This window comes from Trichomycterus rosablanca, chromosome 22, assembly GCF_030014385.1.
Source record: "Trichomycterus rosablanca isolate fTriRos1 chromosome 22, fTriRos1.hap1, whole genome shotgun sequence".
In the NCBI taxonomy this organism is placed as follows: Eukaryota; Metazoa; Chordata; class Actinopteri; order Siluriformes; family Trichomycteridae; genus Trichomycterus; species Trichomycterus rosablanca.
Window position 1 is genome coordinate 12,658,674 of NC_086009.1, and position 20,108 is coordinate 12,678,781.

Sequence of the window (20,108 nt, forward strand, 5' to 3'; positions counted from 1 at the left end):
ACGGACACACAATGTCGGTGGTTGAGCCTTAATGGAAATCCATAACCAAAGCGAAGCAAATTATTTGAACAACGTGTCGCAGTTGTTTCTAAGACAAGTTTTAAACATAATAAATCCAGTACTATTCTGAAAGAATAAATCATACGGCATGCAGAGTTAAGCTTGCCAAAGTTCAACAGGTACCCGTGAAGCTTGAAAGGGAAAAAACGACATACATTAGCAGATTTGTCAGCCTTCCCTGTAGATGGCGTTCTTTAGAGCATACACCGATCAGCCAAAACATTAAAACCACCTCCTTGTTTCTACACTCACTAACATTTTATCAGCTCCACTTACCATATAGGAGCACTTTGTAGTTCTACAATTACTGACTGTAGTCCATCTGTTTCTCTGCATGCTTTGTTAGCCCCCTTTCATGCTGTTCTTCAATGGTCAGGACCCCCACAGAGCAGGTATTATTTAGGTAGTGGATCATTCTCAGCACTGCACTTACACTTACATGTTGGGGGTGTGTTAGTGTGTGTTGTGCTGGTATAAGCAGATCAGACACAGCAGCGCTGCTGGAGTTTTTAAATACCGTGTCCACTCACTGTCCACTCTATTAGACACTCCTACCTAGTTGGTCCACCTTGTAGATGTAGTCAGAGACGATTGCTCATCTGTTGCTGCTGTTTGAGTTGGTCATCCTCTAGACCTTCATCAGTGGTCACAGGACGCTGCCCATGGGGTGCTGTTGGCTGGATATTTTTGGTTGGTGGACTATTCTCAGTCCAGCAGTGACAGTGAGGTGTTTAAAAACTCCATCAGTGTCTCATCCACTTATACCAGCACAACACACACTAACACACCAGCACCATGTCAGTGTCACTGCAGTGCTGAGAATGACCCACCACCCAAATAATACCTGCTCTGTACTGGTCCTGGGAGAGTCCTGACCATTGAAGAACAGCATGAAATGGGGCTGACAAAGCATGCAGAGAAACAGATGGACTACAGTCAGTAATTGTAGAACTACAAAGTGCTCCTATATGGTAAGTGGAGCTGATAAAAATAGACAGTGAGTGTAGAAACAAGATGGTGGCCTGGATCTCAGACTACGCAGAGTATGGACCAGAGTAGGGCTGAGGGACTATACATTAGAGACTGTGGTGAGCAGCACAGGAGCACCACAAAGGGACTGTACGTCCCCCTTTTCTTGTTTACTCTTTACACATCAGACTTTAATTACAACTCTGAGACCTGCCACATGCAGAAGTTTTGGATGACACTGTCATTGTGGGGTGTGTCAGGGGTGGACAAGAGTAGGAGTACAGGAGCCTAGTTGATGGCTTTGTTGTAAGGTGCTAGTTGAACCATTTGCAGTTAAACACATACAAGACCAAGGAGACTTTTGCAGAGCTGGACTGGAACCTTTATTTAACAGACGAAAGTACAAAGAAAAGGTTTTCAGTGTTTTTAATGACGAACGTAAACAAATTTAGAAATTGATGCCTGCCACACACTCAAAAAAGCTGAGAGAGAGGCAAGTTTACCACTTGGTCATAATACCTTTTCTTTAAATTATAATTTTTAGTCATTTGGAAAGTAAAGATACGAATCGTTGCAGTTTTGCAAGTGACATTTTTGCCCATTCTTGCTGTATACAACACTTGAGCTGCTCAACAGTCAGTGGTCACGGTTGTCTGATTCTTCTCCTCAGGACACCATACACTTTCAATAGGAAACAGATCTGGACAGCGGGCAGGCCAGTCACGCAGACACACTATGTTTACAAAGCTGTTGTAACTCGTGCAGAATGAGGCCTGGCATAGACATGGGAGAAATACATTGCCTTGACCTTCACATACATGTAGATCACCCATGCTATGTGCAGTAATGCATTCCCATACCATCACAGAAGCTGTTTTTTTTTGCGCTTTTTATTGCAAACAGTCTGGATGGTCTTTTTATGTTCGGTACATATAATCCAATGTCCATTTTTCACAATAACAAGCTGAAATATAGACGTACCTGACCACAGCAGAGGTTAACACTGTCCCTTGGAGATGAGCTTGGGCCCAGAGAACTCTGAGGCTTTTCTGTATAGAATTAATGTACAGGTACAGCTTTATTTTTCTTGATGCAGTGGCAGACTGTGTTAAGTGACAATGACTTTCCGAACTACTCCCAAGCCCATGTGGTAGCATGACGGTAGCTTGATTACTTAAACAGTACCGTCTCAGGGCTTGATTATCACACACATTTAGCAGCAGTTTTTGCTCCTAGCCTTTACACACTATTTCCCCTGGCAGCCTAAATCTTTTCATGATAAAAAAAATATCCACATATAGACTGATCAGCCATAACATTAAAACCACCTCCTTGTTTCTACATTTGCTGTCCCTTTTATCAGTATGTAGTTCTACAATTACTGACTGTAGTCCATCTGTTTCTCTACATACTTTTTTAGCCCGCTTTCACCCTGTTTTTCAATGGTCAGAACCCCCACAGGACCGCCACAGAGCAGGTATTATTTATGTGATGGATCATTCTCAGCACTGCAGTGACCACGCATGGTGGTGGTGTGTTAGTGTGTGTTGTGCTAGTATGAGTGGATCAGACACAGCAACGCTGCTGAAATTGCTACTGTTTGAGTTGGTCATCTTTTAGACCTTCATCAGTGGTCATAGGACGCTGCCCACGGGGCACTGTTGGCTGGATGTTTTTGGTTGGTGGACTATTCTCAGTCCAGCAGTGATAAAACTCCATCAGCGCTGCTGTGTCTGATCCACTCATACCAGCACAACACACACTAACACACCACCACCCTGTCAGTGTCACTGCAATGCTGAGAATGATCCACCACCACGGGGCTAGTGATAGCTCAGCGGTTAAGGTACTGGTTGCTCATTGTGTAATGCTGAAAATGTAAATGTAAATAATACCTGCTCTGTAGTGGTCCTGACCATTAAAGAACAGCATGAAAGGGGGCTAACAAAGCATGCAGAGAAACAGATGAACTACAGTCAGTAATTGTAGAACTACAAATGTAATGGAATATTTCGTTTATGTAAAACGAAATATCATATTAAAAAGCATTTTAATAAAATTTATGCTCTAAAGGGTTAAACCTGGCTGTGGCGTGATGTCATACTGGGAGGGACTATGATAATAGTCCCTCCCAGTATGACGTCCCCAGTTATACAGTCATACAGCAGACAGTGAGTACATAAAACACACCCACTGCTCCAGTGCTTATAACATTACACCCAGATTACCGGTGAAGGAACAATCTGGAAACTTCTTCAACAGAAACTTCTAGAAACTAGGTAAGCGGATACATGTATGGCAGATTTGTTATTACAGTAGTTTGAAAGTAGGGATTAGTTTTATTGTGTTTATATTTTCGTCTTTCTTAGAGTTCAGAAATGACGCTTTATTATTATTATTATGTACCAGATTAAGCTACGTGATTACAAGTACTTTATTATTTACCTAATGGAAGTTTATATTGCTTTACTCGTATTTAACAAATAAATAATTTCAGTACGTTGCCAGGTGATTTCCAGCGCGTGTTCTGACATCATATTGTGTATCGTCAAGTATAATTGTTATTTAAGCTACTTTATTTATTTATTTAAACCAGGTTTTCAGCCTTTAATTCCACATGAAAGTAAAACATGCAGTAACATGTGAAGGCAGTTTTGTTTATGGTAAACAAACACGGTCACGTTTCATGGTTACGAAAGGGAAGTTTGGATGAGTTACAGAATGACACAGCACAGTCCAACTGCCAGTTTTACTTCCCGCCTTGCGTTTATGTTACATCACGCGCCACAACTGCTGATGCTAAATATAGCTCAACTGTAGCAATATCTGACCAAGTGTCCAAATCACTTAAATAAGGTCATTCTTTAAGTTTCTTGATAAAAAAAAAAAAAAATCAATTTAATTGGCAGATTTGTAACATTACACTGTTAAAAGTGCACTGGTCAATATTTGCGCCACCTGAGCGGCTTGTTTATTAGGGTTTTAATGTCATGTTTTACACTTTGGTTACATTCATGACAGTAGTACTCATTGAACGGTTGTCATTACACAAGGTTCATCAGTTCACAAGATGGACAATTTAGTATCTCCAATTCACCTCACTTGCATGTCTTTGAACTAGGGTTGCCAACTTTCAGAACTAGAAATAAAGAACACCCTGGGCTGGCGCGTTGGCAGAGGGCATAGGGTGGGGGGTGGGATGGCAGGTGTTTACCTGAGTGGGGGGGGGGGGGGGGGGGGGTAGGCGGTTAGGGTTGCACCTATAAAATATATAATGGGTCTTACACCGTCATAGGTGGTCTAGTAGGGTCTGTTAAGTTCCAGTAAGTTCTAGTAGTGTCTAGTAAGGTCTAGTATGGTCTTTTAAGGTCTAGTAAGGACTAGTAGGGTCTGATAAGGTCTACTAAGGTCTAGTAGGTCAGTCAAGGTCTAGTATGGTCTTTTAAGGTCTATTAAGGTCTAGCATGGGTCTGTTAAGGTCTAGTAGGGTCTGTTAAGGTCTAGTAAGGTCTACTAGGGTCTGTTAACGTCTATTAGGGTCTGTAAGGTCTAGTATGGTCTTTTAAGGTCTATTAAGGTCTAGCATGGGTCTGTTAAGGTCTATTAAGGTCTAGCATGGGTCTGTTAAGGTCTAGTAGGGTCTGTTAAGGTCTACTAGGGTCTGTTAACATCCATTAGGGTCTGTTAAGGTCTAGTATGGACTAGTAGGGTCTTTTAAAGTCTGGTAAGGTCTAGTAGGATCTGTTAAGGTCTAGTAGGGTCTGTTAAGTTCTAGTAGGTCCAGTAGGGTCTGTTAAGGTCTAGTAAGGTCTGTTAAGATCTTGTATGTCTATTAGGGTCTGTAGGGCTGTCGGGTTGGCAGAGGGCATAGGGTGGGGGGTGGATAGGCGGTTAGGGTTGCACCTATAAAACATATAACGGGGCTTACACCGTCATAGGTGTTTTTTTCTCAATAGTGCAAACAACATCTTTACATAATCCATCTTCACACTGACATGCAGCCCCGGTTCTGGACTGTGTTGCTTAGGGGGGCTGTGTTGCTTAGGGGGGGGGGGGCTTAGTGGTTAAGGTAATAGAAGTAAGGTAGTGATCAAAAGGCTGTTGGTTCAAGCCCCACCACCACCAAGTTACCACTAACACTTAAACCTCAACTGCTTGGATTGGATTCAGTCACAACTCTGAGTCTCTTTAAATAAAAGCATCTTCTGAATGCCGTAAATGTGAAACATGGTAAAATCCTTTGCTATATAGGCCATCTTTAAATGCTGTAGGTGCAGTGGAAAGGATAACTCGTTAATCTAGTTTATATTCTAGTTTTTTATGAAAATAAAAGATGCAAGGCTAGAGTATGATGGAGTTTAGGCTTCCTCCTAAAATGTAATGGGTTAATTTATAGATAGATTAATAGATACTGTAGTAAAACAATGAAGTAAGCTTGTAGCATTGTAGTCAGCATGGCTCCATATACCTGTGACACCCTCCCAGGACCTTATTGAGTCACTCCCAGCCCATCTAGCTGCTGTCCATGCTTCTCACAGCGGTTACTCTGGACATTAGCTGGTGGTCATAATAATAAAGAATCTATTCTGGCACCTTTTTAGAGTAAAATAGATGTAGTTATTTGCAGATGACAAGGGGGTCCCAGTGCAGAATATACTCTATTAGAGCTTAGAAAAGGGCTGTGGTAAGGGCTTATGCAGTCTAAGTACTTGGCTACATGGTAATTTACAAAATATTGATTGTTATCTGAAAGATGATATTCTTCTTTATTTTAGGATATTACATCACGTCATTATCTGGAAAAACAAGACAAGAATTTTACTCCTATCTCTGTTTACAGTAAATCAACACTTTTAGCTGACGGAGATACAACTCCGCTGTCCATTTTCGAAAAGGCCATGCATCCCCTGAAAAAGTACTTCACTGAAGGCCTAATTCAGGTGGCCATTTTCCTCAGCCTAGCAGGGATGCGAACAGATTGGGACCCTTACCTCTTCAATCCTAATGACATCCACAGCCATAACTCAGCTATGACCAAGACCACGAACCTAGACGAATACAGTCCCCACCTGAAGGAAATGGGTGCGGATGGTTCTGTCACAATACCCAGGCTGTTGCGCTGGGTGCGTTCTCTGGAGCAACTGCACATCCCACCAGCCCAGCTTGAAGCTTGGCAGGTCCACAGTATGCCAGACAACAGCAGGATGACAATGTCAAGCTTAGCAGAAGCCCGTGATGGCGGCGATGATCTTGAGGACTCTACAAGTCTGACCATGAGGATGGGAGGTATTGAAGCAGGGATGGAAGAGTCTGTGTACGGTGCAGTTTTGAATGAAAGCCTTGGAACTGTGGCGTCACTCTTAAGAAGTATGAACAGTGAAGACATGAATGAGGTAAGAGAGCACTGACATATTTACTTAGTGAATTTCAGCCACACCCATCAGGTGCATAGTTTTAAGGATAAAGCATAATTTTCATATACAAACGCTGGAAGCAAAGGTGGTCATACTTAAGAGATAAGTAATCTTCAACGTAGCATTGTCATGTCACTTTATCAGGTACATTTGTTGCCCAGTCAGCAGTAGGTGCTTTAGTCCTAGGAGACTAGGAGCAATTACAGCTGTGAAGTTGTAGACTCCCTAATCTTGTTAACTAAAAGGTTCCAAAATGCCTCAGGAACCACATCATCACTGGTACTGTTCATCAGGATCTTAATGGATTGTTTTTGTATGACTGAGAAGTCAAACAGACTTTTGGTGTGGTATAACACACACCACCATTAGACTGGGAGTTGTAAACAAGTATTCCAAAGTTAGGAAGGGGAAACACATTCTCTAAAGTAATGAATCAATAAAACATAATGAACGCGGCGCCCAGGTGGAGCAGCGGGATATTCCGCTAGCACACCAGCACTGAGATTCTAAACTCCTCGGTTCGAAACTCAGCGTTGCCACCGGTCAACTGGGCGCCATCTAGCGGGCATAATTGACAGTGCCTGAAAAGAGGGAATGACTCGAATATGTGGACAGGATCTGCCAATGGAATGGCAACTGTATTAATGCCTTATTGCCACCAATCCATGCTTGGTCTTACTTCATGCTGGTTCCTCCTCTACAACATCAAGAAAATTCGTCCATTTCTCTCCATGGAAGCCACTCATGATTCTTGCCAATCACTTGTAATCTCACGGTTGGATTACTGCAAGTCCCTCCTGGCAGGTGCTCCTATATCCACTACTAAACCCTTGCAGCCTGTCTGGTTTTTAACCAACCTAAACACTGCCATATCACCTCACTGCTGCATTCTCTTCACTGGCTTCCTGTAGCTCATTTAGTTTAAAACACTAATGCTCCACCCAGAACTCAAGGAAGACAAGCATCAAGGCTGTTCTCTGTACTTGCACCCATGTGGTGGAACAAACTTCCCTTGTCAGTCTGAACATCTGAGTCTCTCACTGTTTTCATAAGCACTTAAGCTGACATGTACGTACTAATGTTCTTATTTATTTCTTGCAAAAAAAACCTTTATTTCTAACAGGGTTTCAGCAGATTTATATTTTTGGACTGTTGTCTACTTAAAGTAGAGTAAGGTAATGTTCATTATGGTAGGACTTCTGTAGGTCGCTCTGGATAAGAGCGTCTGCTAAATGCCAAAAATATAAATGTAATGAGTGTTGTTACAAAGGGGGGATAAACTTTGCTTCTGTAACGACCTTGCTTCTGGAGTCGATCCCCCTTTTGCTTCTGTAACAACATTCATTACATTTATATTTTCGGCATTAAGCAGATGCTCTTATCCAGAGCGACTTACAGAAGTCCTTCCATAGTGAACATTACCTTACTGTAGTTTAGGTGGACAACATTCCAAAAATACAAATCTGCTGAAGCCCTGTTAGAACCAAAGCTTTTTTTTTGCAAGAAATAAATAAGAGCGTTAGTAAGTACATGTCAGCTTAAGTGCTTAGTAAAGAGGTGGGCTTTTAATCGTCTTTTGAAGACAAGGAGAGACTTAGATGTTTGGACAGACAAAGGGAAGCTCGTTCCACCACTTGGTTGCTAGTACAGAGAAGAGCCTTTTTGCTGGTCTTCCTCGAGTTCTGGGTGGAGAATCAAGTCAAGTGAGACTAGAGGCTCGGAGGTTGCGTGGTACAGCGCAGGGTTTTATTAGACCTCGAAGGCTTTGTTTGAGGTCTAATAATGCTTAAGGTGTTAAATACTGTATGATGTTAGGTTGCTACAAACTTTCTGCCATTCAGTGTATAGTAAGACCTATTTAAATACAGCCATCTTCCAGTAGTTAGACAGATTTTAATATTATAATCTTAAATGTAAACACCACTGGCTCCCTAATGAGCTGCATTTTTAAGCTGCCGTTTGTTATTGAGCAATATAAAATAGTAGAACGTGTTTTTGTTTTGATGTCTTGTGTAACAGTAGTCACTGGGTACAACACTGGCCTCTTCGGTGTAGGTCAGATGTTATTTCTTGTTACTCAACAGCAGAGACATGCTCAGTATGTTCTTCCACCTATGAGAAACTTGTGGGCAGTTTAGGTATAAGGGTTCCAGAGCTCAGAAATGTTTGTCTAGACTTGAAGGTTCAATTTAGATGCTTTGTTGGTCAGACAGTACACATTCAGACATGAGGACAAAGTGTCTGGAAACTCTACTATGGGATATTTATGGAACACATACACAGATCAGCCATAACATCAAAACCACCTCCTTGTTTCTACACTCACTGTCCATTTTATCAGCTCCACTTACCATATAGAAGCACTTTGTAGTTCTACAATTACTGACTGTAGTCCATCTATTTCTTTACATATCCTGTAACCTGCTTTCACCCTGTTCTTCAATGGTCAGCACCCCCACAGGGCCACCACAGAGCAGGTATTATTTAGGTGGTGGATCATTCTCAGCACTGCAGTGACACTGACATGGTGGTGGTGTGTTAGTGTGTGTTGTGCTGGTATGAGTGGATAAGACACAGCAGTGCTGCTGGAGTTTTTAAATACCGTGTCCACTCACTGTCCACTCTATTAGACACACCTACCTAGTTGGTCCACCTTGTAGATGTAAAGTCAGAGATGATCGCTCATCTATTGCTGCAGTTTGAGTTGGTCATCTTGTAGACCTTCATCAGTGGTCACAGGACAGCGCTGTTGGCTGGATATTTTTGGTTGTGGACTATTCTCAGTCCAGCAGTGACAGTGATGTGTTTAAAAACTCTATCAGCATTGCTGTGTCTGATCCACTCATACCAGCACAACACACACTAACACACCACCACCATGTCATTGTCACTGCAGTGCTGAGAATGATCCAACACCTAAATAATACCTACTCTGTAGTGGTCTTGTGGGTGCCTGACCATTGAAGAACAGCATGAAAGAGGGCTAACAAAGCATGCAGATGGACTACAGTCAGTAATTGTAGAACTACAAAGAGCTTCTATATGGTAAGTGGAGCTGATAAAATGGACAGTGCGTGTAGAAACATGAAGGTGGTTTTAATGTTATGGCTGATCAGTGTATGTGCTAAACATAATTTCAGACACATGTCTTTAGATATTGTTTACAGAAATTTGATAAAGGGGGGCAGTGTCATAACAACACACAGCAGTTGGGGGATGTAGGGGATTCACATATAGCCAAAAATAACTAACTGCAGGGGGATTTTATTCTTTCACTTTCTTTCCACTAGGTGTTGGGAAACTGTGGGAAATTTGTACCCCATTTATCTTTCACTTTATCTTTCACAGTGGTAAACACACACACACACACACACACACACACACACACACACACACACACACACACACACACACACACACATGGTTGTATGGAAATAAAACAGGACAATCTATACAGTCTGGTTCAAAAGGCTTGTCAATGCATGTCCTACTGGTCTATTTCTGGACTAAGGACATTGTGTGTTGGAACATAGTCCAGAAATAGTTGCTAGTTACCATCATGAGTTTAACATACTAGTTTTACTTGTTCTATAATAGATTGAGTTAATTTTTTGTCACAACATTCTACACAAAATAGCCCACAATGACAAAGTGATGCAGGTTTTTAGACATTTGTGTTAATTCATTAAAAATCAAAATGTAAAATATCATATGTGTGCACAACCTTTGATATGACACCCAAAAGTGAGCTGAGGTGCATTTTGTTTTCACTGATACTGCTTGAGGGCGGCACGGTGGCTCGGTGGGTAGCACTGTCGCCTCACAGCAAGAAGGTCCTGGGTTGGATCCCCAGGCGGAGCGGTCCGATGTCCTTTCTGTGCGGAGTTTGCATGTTCTCCCCGTGTCTGCGTGGGTTTCCCCCGGGAGCTCAGGTTTCCTGATATGCACTGTTAACTGTGGGACCTTATATAGGCAGGTGTTGGCAATCCCCAATCATGTCCAATCAATTGAATTTACCACAGGTGGACTCCAATTAAATTGTAGAAACATCTCAAGCAGTATCAGTGAAAACAAAATGCACCTCAGCTCACTTTTGGGTGTCATATCAAAGGGTGTGCGCACTTGTGTACATATGATATTTTACATTTTGATTTTTAATAAATTAGCAAAAATGTCTAAATACCTGCTTTCGTTAGTATTGTGGGCTATTTTGTGTAGAATTTTGTAACAAAAAATGAACTCAATCTGTTATAGAATTGTAATAAAAAGTGGAGAACGTGAAAGGAGTGTGCAGACTTTCCGGCTTGACTGTATCTAATTAATGATTAGCATTTAACATGACTTACGCTGAGCTGACAAAAGGGGCTTAGTAGGTTCTTTCCTCCCTAAAATCCCCATTCTGGGCAGACTTGTTGTGACCTGTAGCCAATATTCTGAATCTGACTTGAGGTCAGAGCTTGTGCTTGTTTGCCGCTCGGCTTGTTTGACCTCACATTGACTTGTTTTGTAACTGAAGAAGGCATCACTAAGATCAGCTTGTATGCAATCGCTTTTGCAATGCTTGTTTACCAGCTAGTGATTGAGTGTCTCTGACTGACACAGAAAGACCTTCACAGAAAAACCCAACTGACCTTTCAGTACTTAGAGCACTGCTTTAAGTTTATACAATGCGCAATAGTCCAGCTAACTTATATCACATATATCATAAAGCTTAATAGGTTTTATTAACTTTTATTTACTTTAAAATTTATTAGGGGTTGCCATTCTTCTTATTCTAGGTTTATTGTTTTTTTTAATTAATGTTTAGTGTTGCACCATGGGTCAGAGAGTAATGTAATTTCAATCCTCTGTATGTCCTGTACATATTGCAGTAGTGACAATAAAGCAACTTTGACTTGACATTCAGCCGATAGCACTGATCTGGGTTGATGGGCTAGATTGGCTGTTGGCTCACAGCAAGAAGGTCCTGAGTTTAAATCCCAGGTAAAGAGGTCTGGGTCTTTCCTGTGTGTTTTTTTCTCTGGGAGCTTCGCTTTCTCAGTCCAAAGTTGTGCAGTCAGGTTAATTGGAGATATTAAATGGCCCTAGGGGTAAATGTGTGTGTGTTTGGGTGAAAGGTAGGAAAGATCGCCAGTCCGTCACAGGGCAAACACACAATCACAATGACCCTGAGTAAAATAAAACAGTGGCTGACAATTAGACTTACCAGCTTCTGTGGCTTTACCTTAATTAAGTGGTAAAACAGACAACGAATGATTGATTAAGCTTGTGCTGAGCATTTACATGACTATTAATAAGGACATGTTCCAACCTTTTTATAGGTTGTCCTAAATCTACACTGTTTTTACTGTCATATGCATATACACTTATCAGCCATAACATTAAAACCACCTCCTTGTTTCTACACTCACTGTCCATTTTATTATCTCCACTTACCATATAGAAGCACTTTGTAGTTCTACAATTACTGACTGTAGTCTATCTGTTTCTCTACATACCTTTTTAACCTGCTTTCACCCTGTTCTTCAATGGTCAGGACCTCCACAGGACCACCACAGAGCAGGTATTATTTGGGTAGTGGATCATTCTCAACACTGCAGTGACACTGACATGATGGTGGTGTGTTAGTGTGTGTTGTGCTGGTATGAGTGGATCAGACACAGCAGCGCTGCTGGAGTTTTTAAATACCGTGTCCACTCACTGTCCACTCTATTAGACACTCCTACCTAGTTGGTCCACCTTGTAGATGTAAAGTCAGAGACGATCGCTCATCTCTTACTGCTGTTTGAGTTGGTCATCTTCTAGACTTTCATCAGTGGTCCCAGGACGCTGCCCACGGGGTGCTGTTGGCTGGATATATATTTGGTTGATGGACTATTCTCAGTCCAGCAGTAACAGTGAGGTGATGGAGGTCACTGATGAAGGTCTAGAAGATGACCAATTCAAACAGCAGTAATAGATGAGCGATCGTCTCTGACTTTACATCTACAAGGTGGACCAACTAGGTAGGAGTGTCTAACAGAGTGGACAGTGAGCGGACATGGTGTTTAAAAACTCCAGCAGCGCTGCTGTGTCTGATCCACTCATACCAGCACGACACACACTAACACACCACCACCATGTCAGTGACACTGCAGTGCTGATAATCATTCAACACCCAAATAATACCTGCTTTGTGGGGGTCCTGGCTATTGAAGAACAGCATGAAAGGGGGCTAACAAAGCATGCAGAGAAACAGATGGACTACAGTCGGTAATTGTAGAACTACTTCACTACAAAGTGCTTCTATATGGTAAGTGGAGCTGATAAAATGGACAGTGAGTGTAGAAACAAGGAGGTGGTTTTAATGTTATGGCTGATCTGTATATACAGCTTTAGGAATTGGACTGTTTACATTTACAAATTTATGCCATCTTTTAGTATGGATTATATTTACATTTTGTTCACATGGCCCCGTGATTGTGATATTCAAAGGCACGATATGAATACATTGCTAAATTTGCAATCTTTTGCCCACAGGATGAAGACCAGCTGTCCTTATGGCAACAAGAACTTAACCAAAACGTCCAGCACAGGCAGATAACTCATGGAAATAACCAGCACTTCAGTCCGTTTAATGACAATGATGAGGATGATTTTATGGTGGACAGCTGGCAGCATGCAAACCCATTTCGCAATCAGATAACCACCTTACAGAGGGAGGATGCACAGGTATTTAGTCTTATACCATTGTAATAAATATTCATGATTGTAAGCAAATCTAAAAACAACTGGGAACCAATCATTTACCTTAATTAATAATTTAACAAACCGCTCTTTAAACCGTTGCATTTTCAGTCAAAGAAGCACAAACCCGGCGCTCAGGTGACACAGCGGTAAAACACACGCTAGAACACCAGAGCTGGGATCTCGAATACATTGTATCGAGTCTAAGCTCTGCCTGCCGTCTGGGCTGAGCAGCCACATGAACAACGATTGGCCTGTTGTTCATATAGGGGTGGGATATTAAGCCGGATAGGGACTCTCTCATGACTGATGCAGCTACGACCTCTGCTGGCTGATTGATGGCGCCTGCACAGAGACGAAAAAAAGAGTGTACTGATCGGGGTGTGTCTCTCTGTACACAGTGCTGATCCGCATGGCACTTGTCTAGTGTAGGTGACAAGATGCATACGGCTGCTGCCCATGTGTGGGAGGGGGTGTGGGTTAGCTTTGTTCTCAGCACTGCAGTGACACTGACATGGTGGTGTGTTAGTGTGTGTTGTGCTGGTATGAGTGCATAAAACACAGCAGCGCTGCTGGAGTTTTTAAATACCGTGTCCACTCTATTAGAGTCTCCTACCTAGTGGAGAGGAAGCATGACGCAATCGGGCAATTGGACGTGCTAAAGCCGGGAGAAAAAGGGAGAAAATATTAATATTTATATATAATTATATTCTCTACCAGTTCACAGGTCTTGATGAAGATATTTCAATGTCCACTGAGGCGTGTCTACAACTCTTGGAATCTACCTTTCCCATAGATGAGCAAAATGTAAGTCAGCTACTCTCAATATTGGAAGAAACTTGAACTGGATCTGTAGGCCACACCTGTCTCTCGTTCAGGTTGTCATGTATTTTTTATATGTTCATTTTTTAGATGGCTGATCCTGATACAGCGCTAGCTGAGGAAAACCCACTTCAGTACCATTCATCTTTTCTGTCCTCCTTGTTGCCTCACCAGGATTCCTCGCTGGACCTTGAACAGCAGTGGCAGGATGTTTTGGACATTGTGGGACCAGAGGTAACAACAGTGACTTTTGAAAAATTGGACTCCCTTCTATCCATGTAGACCAAACACTGGTCTCCCAGAATCTGTGGAGTTTTTAGAGCTCATATAATTCAGTTTAGTAGTAAGGTATTTACACTGATCAGCCATAACATTTAAACCACCTCCTTGTTTCTACACTCACTGTCCATTTTATCAGCTCCACTTACCATATAGAAGCACTTTGTAGTTCTACAATTACTGACTGTAGTCCATCCGTTTTTCTACATACTTTTTTTTTTTTTAGCTTTCATCCATTATTTGGGTGGTGGATCATTCTAAGCACTGCAGTGACACTAACATGGTGGTGGTGTGTTAGTGTGTGATGTGCTGGTATGAGTATCAGTGTCCACTCTATTAGACACTCCTACCTAGTTGGTCCACCTTGTAGATGTAAAGTCAGAGAGAGATCGCTCATCTATTGCTGCTGTTTGAGTTGGTCATATTCTAGACCTTCATCAGTGGTCACAGGACTCTACCCACGGGGCACTGTTGGCTGGATATTTATTAGGTTGGTGGAGTATTCTCAGTCCAGCAGGGACAGTGAGGTGTTTAAAAACTCCAGCAGCGCTGCTGTGTCTTAGCCACTCATACCAGCACAACACACACTAACACACCACCACCATGTATGTCAGTGTCACTGCAGGGCTGAGAATGATCCACCACCTAAATAATACCTGCTCTGTAGTGGTCCTGTGGCGGTCCTGACCATTGAAGAACAGCATGAAAGGGGGCTAACAAAGCATGCAGAGAAACAGATGGACTACAGTCAGTAATTGTAGAACTACGAAGTGCTTCTATATGGTAAGTGGAGCTGATAAAATGGACAGTGAGTGTAGAAACAAGGTTAATGTTTAATGTTATGGCTGATCGGTGTATAATCTAACTTATAGGAAGGACATGAACTAAAGCCTGGTGTGGGTTTCAGGTGCTGATTAACTCAATGTGTAACACTAAGAATAAAATCAGAAGCAAAATTTTACCCATTGCAACTCTACTAAAGCAAGACATCTTCATATACAAAATATCTGGTCCAAATACCTGTAACCAACTTTCTACCACTGTCTTTGTAGGACATGAATGTAGATGATCCATTCGACTGGTCTCACCTCAACGTTGAAGGAAGAGCAAGTGAACCAGGAGCTTTGGAGAATCCTGATCTGCAAAATAGCTTCAACCAAATGACCTTTCCAAGAGCCCAACAACTCTCCTCAACAAGCAGTGCTCCAATTGAAGACAATGACCATCAGAACCAGAACGCTGCAAATCTGAATTTTAATGACTCTGAAATCATAGATTTCCTTTTATCTTCTGCACCCGACAGCTCTGTTTACAACCACCAAAGTTTAGCTGGTTCCTCTATAGAGGATCAAAGCCTGCCAAGCCTTTTCAACTCTCTTCTAGAGGATGCCACACTTTATGAGAACAATGTGTTGGATCTGGCACAGGAGGAAGGAATCAACCAATCACAGGATTCTCCAAAAAAGGAACAGGACTCTACCGATTCAGATTCTGGGCTCTCTCTGGACTTAAGCACAAGTCCAGCATCCCCAAGCGGATCTGAATTCTCATGTTCCTCATCATCTTGTTCTTCTTCCTCGGCATCATCCACGTTTTCAGTTTCTGATGAGGGTGCTGTAGGTTACACCAACATCAAAGAGGAACCTTTTGATGAAGAGTATGAAGGGGCTGTTGGAGGGTATAACCCATATCAGAACAAGATGCTCTACACAGATCTACTCCAGCCTGAACAGTTTCAGCATTTACCCTGGCTGGAACACATCGGTCATGATCACACCTACAATCAGCCCCAATTTACAAGCCAAAGAAAGCCTCTCAAACACCACCCAGAAGAGCCCATGGAGGTTACCATCAAGGACAGGCTGTTCACCCGGGATGAGAAACGTGCCCGTGCCTTGAAGATTCCATTTTCCACTGACCGTATAATCAACTTGCCTGTCGAGGAGTTCAACGAGCTTCTTGCCAAGCACCGCCTAAGCGAGGCGCAACTTGCACTGATCAGGGACATCCGCCGCCGAGGCAAGAACAAAGTAGCTGCGCAAAACTGTAGACAGAAGAAGCAGGACATCCTGCTCGACCTGGAGTGCAGCGTGGACGATCTGCGGCGTCACCGCTCCAGGCTACTCAGGGAAAAATCCGACATCCTGCACTCGGTCAGAGAAATGAAGGAGCGCATTAATGACCTCTATCAGGAGGTGCTGAGTAGACGCAGGCAGGTCCAAGGGATTCTCTGTTCAGAGGATGAGTTTACCTTTCAACAGGGTAATACCATGCGAGATTCAGAATCCAGACAGAGGTCTGGCAAGAGGCGGAAAGACAAGAAGTGAGGATGTGATGGACAATTAATATGCAGTTGATGCCTGCAGGCCAGATGTTGCAGTATGTACGAGAGATCAACAAAGTCTTTTGCAGCAATTTGAGTGGTTGAAATACACCTTCCTGCTAGGATTGTGAGAGGAAAATGTGGGTAGAATGTGTGGTACACATGCAGCTGTCCAATTTACAGCTGTTAAGACGGCAAAAATACAAGCAGTGATCAAAATGTTACCATTTGAGTAGAAAAAGGAATCATTGTTAATATCACTGGCTATAAACGAAGGACTCACTTTCTTATCCGCTTTTCCAATTAGGGTCCTGGGGGGGTGGCTGGTGGCTTTTGAATGGGCGCAAGGCGCACAGTTACACCCTGGACGGACGCCAGTCCATCGTAGGGCAGACACACTTACACGCACACATACACACACCCATTCACCTATAGGGTAATCCACTCACTCACTCACTTTCTTAACCGCTTATCCAGTTAGGGTCGCGGGGGATTGCTGGAGCTTATCCCAGGTTTTCAATGGGCGCAAGGCACACAGTAACACCCTAGATGGGACACACACACACCTATTCACCTATAGGGCAATTCAGTGTCTCCAATTAACCTGACTGCATGTTTTTGGACTGTGGGAGGAAACCTACGCAGGCACAGGGGGAACATGCAAACTCCACACAGAAAGGACCCGGACCGCCCCGCCCCGCCTGGGGATCGAACCCTAGGACTTTCTTGCTGTGAGGCGACAGCGCTACCCACCGTGCCGTATAGGGCAATTCAGTGTCTCCAGTTAACCTGACTGCATGTTTTCGGACTGTGGGAGGAAACCGGAGCTCCCGGAGGAAACCCACACAGACACGGGGAGAACATGCACACTCCGCCCCACCTGGGGATCGAACCCGTGACCTTCAGAAACAGGTTCATTGGGAAAACACATAGATAAAAGTACAAAAAGTATTGACACCCACATGTTCATAACCAGTGAACTTCAGTATCGGAAACAGTTTGCACACATGCACTTTTATATGTAAATTCACTAGGCAGGGGTTTAGATGTCTGTCAGAGCTACGCAACTGATGGTTAAGGGAAGGACCCAAAAGTGGCAGCATGGCAGAGCCAACCTTTTATTTAGTTCACACCCCTAAGGTCTCCAGTGGAGGCAATACAGAACTCCATTGCTTGGAGTTTACCTTCATTAGGAAAAAGCCTAAAGCTCTTCTGTATGACATAAGGTAACATGTATCAGAGCGTTTATTAATGCTGTTTATTGACTGAATAAAAATATAGAAATGAGGTAAAATTCTGGTAATATTCTTAATGAATGAGATTTTCCAAGTACAAAAGGTATTGACGCCCACATGTTCATGAACCTTAGTGTCAGAAACAGTTTGCACACATGCACTTTTATATGTAAATTGACTAGGCAGGGGGTTTAGATGCATCTCTGATTTGGCAGATTTTTTATTTAAAAGCTACCCCCAACTGAGCTCTGTGGCTGATGGTTAAGGGAAGGACCCAAAAGTGGCAGCGTGACAGAGCCAACCTTTTATTTAGTTCACATTTTTAAGGTCTCCAGTGGGGGCAATACAGAACACCACTGCTTGGAGTTGAACTACATTAGAAAAAAAGCCTAAAACTCTTCTGTATGACATGAGGTAACATTTATCAAATTTTCGATTTGCACATGCTATTTATTGACTGTAGTATTTATTGACTGTGTAACAACTGCATCTACAGTTACATTGGTGATACCTAATTAGCCCTCCTTCCCATGTAAAACTGATCCTAAGTAAACAAATAAAATAAACTGGTCCATTACTGGTTATGATACAGTTGTCACTACAATAGGAGCATATTTTTAACCATGTTACTTGTTGATCATATTACAAGAACCTGAATTGTTCACATTTTTATATTGAGTGTTTTATTTAATATTATGTATTGTATTATTTTTGACAAGCTGGACTTATTTCTGATTTGTGTAATTATTAAAGATATTTTGTCAAATCTGTCCATCCTTGCGTTTCTTAAATACTATAAAACTATTTATATACACGAGTCAAATCTTTGGCAGTTAATTTGGGTCTTCTTTTCTCAACACGTTTCTTGCGACCCTGTTGACTATTTGCAACAAAACGCTTGATGGTTCTGTGATCACGCCCCAATATCTGAAAGAATTTTTAAAATTTTGGACTTTTCAGAGTAAGTTAAATCTTTTTTTAGGCCCATTTTGCCTGAGGAAAAGTAGCTGCCTAATAATTATGCACACCTTGAAATAGGGTGTTGATCTCCGTAGGCCACATCCTCCCTCATTGCATAAATACAACATCACCTGATGTGCTTAAATCCAATAAACATTCAGGTTTAAATAGCTTGAAGTTGGAAAATATGTATATAAATGATGATATGGTCAAAATACTCACTTGCCTAATAATTGTGCACACAGTGTAAAAGCACAGTTACTGACTAGTTCATCTGTTTCTCTGCATGCTTTGTTAGCCGCCTTTCATGCTGTTCTTCAATGGTTAGGACTCTCCCAGGACCACCACAGAGCAGGTATTATTTGGGTGGTGGATCATTCTCAGCACTGCAGTGACACTGACATGGTGGTGGTGTGTTAGTGTGTGTTGTGCTGGTATGATTGGATCAGACACAGCAGCGCTGCTGGAGTTTTTAAACACCTCACTGTCACTGCTAGACTGAGAATAGTCCACCAACCAAAAATATCCAACCAACAGAGCCCTCTGGGCAGCGTCCTGTGACCACTAATGAATGTCTAGAAGATGACCAACTCATACAGCAGCAAGTGACCATTAAAAAGTTGATTGTAAATCAAAAATGCTGTAAATAGTTAATATTTAAAAGGGATAAACAATCAAAATGATTACCTGTAGTAAAAGAAGTGCATAACTGGAGCTCCCTAAGAGCAAACAAAAGATAACATAACATATGAAAGACACTCAATTTAGCTTAGCCAATCCACTGCTGGGGACCCCGACAGTTTCCAGTGAGCGGAGGGTCTTGACTGACACAAACGCCCTCTGATGTGTATGCTGTCTTACCGATCCCACACTTTGGTGAATTTGCGAGTGAGGTCGGCTTTACGCACGGAGAGCCACAACCCGACCTCTGTGCTCCTCCACTTCTGTTGAGGTTCTTACACAGCCCCACCCCTCTTTTAATTTGGTCATTTCCCACCCAGCAGACTGGTTTTTGCACCTTTCACTAATAACTGTCTGGATGGTCCTCTATGGCACTAAGTACTCTGTTGCTTTTTTACCTTAAACAAAGCTAAACGTGGCTATATCTGACCACAGCACACATTTCCAGTCTTTTGAACCATCTGAGATGAGCGTAGAAGTGTTTTTGCATTTCATTAAAGTATTTATCACAGTAACATGACACTTTCTCATGCAATGCCGTATGAGAGCTCAAACGTCACACACATTCAACAATGGTTTCCAGCTTTGCCAGACAAAGACAAATATCTTTAGATTCCCTGAATATTTTTACAATATTAT

The 20,108-nt window shown here is 42.3% G+C and overlaps 1 protein-coding gene across 1 annotated transcript; it reads left to right on the forward strand.

Annotated features, from left to right (window-relative positions):
• Positions 1-3,257: 3,257 nt before the first annotated feature.
• nfe2l1a (nfe2 like bZIP transcription factor 1a) lies at positions 3,258-18,555 on the forward strand. The gene is made up of 6 exons (XM_063019104.1): positions 3,258-3,308; positions 5,805-6,422; positions 12,963-13,154; positions 13,890-13,976; positions 14,082-14,225; positions 15,323-18,555. Exons 2-6 carry the CDS (start codon positions 5,928-5,930, stop codon positions 16,595-16,597), a joined length of 2,193 nt encoding a protein of 730 aa, XP_062875174.1. The 5' UTR covers positions 3,258-3,308; positions 5,805-5,927; the 3' UTR covers positions 16,598-18,555.
• Positions 18,556-20,108: the final 1,553 nt, after the last annotated feature.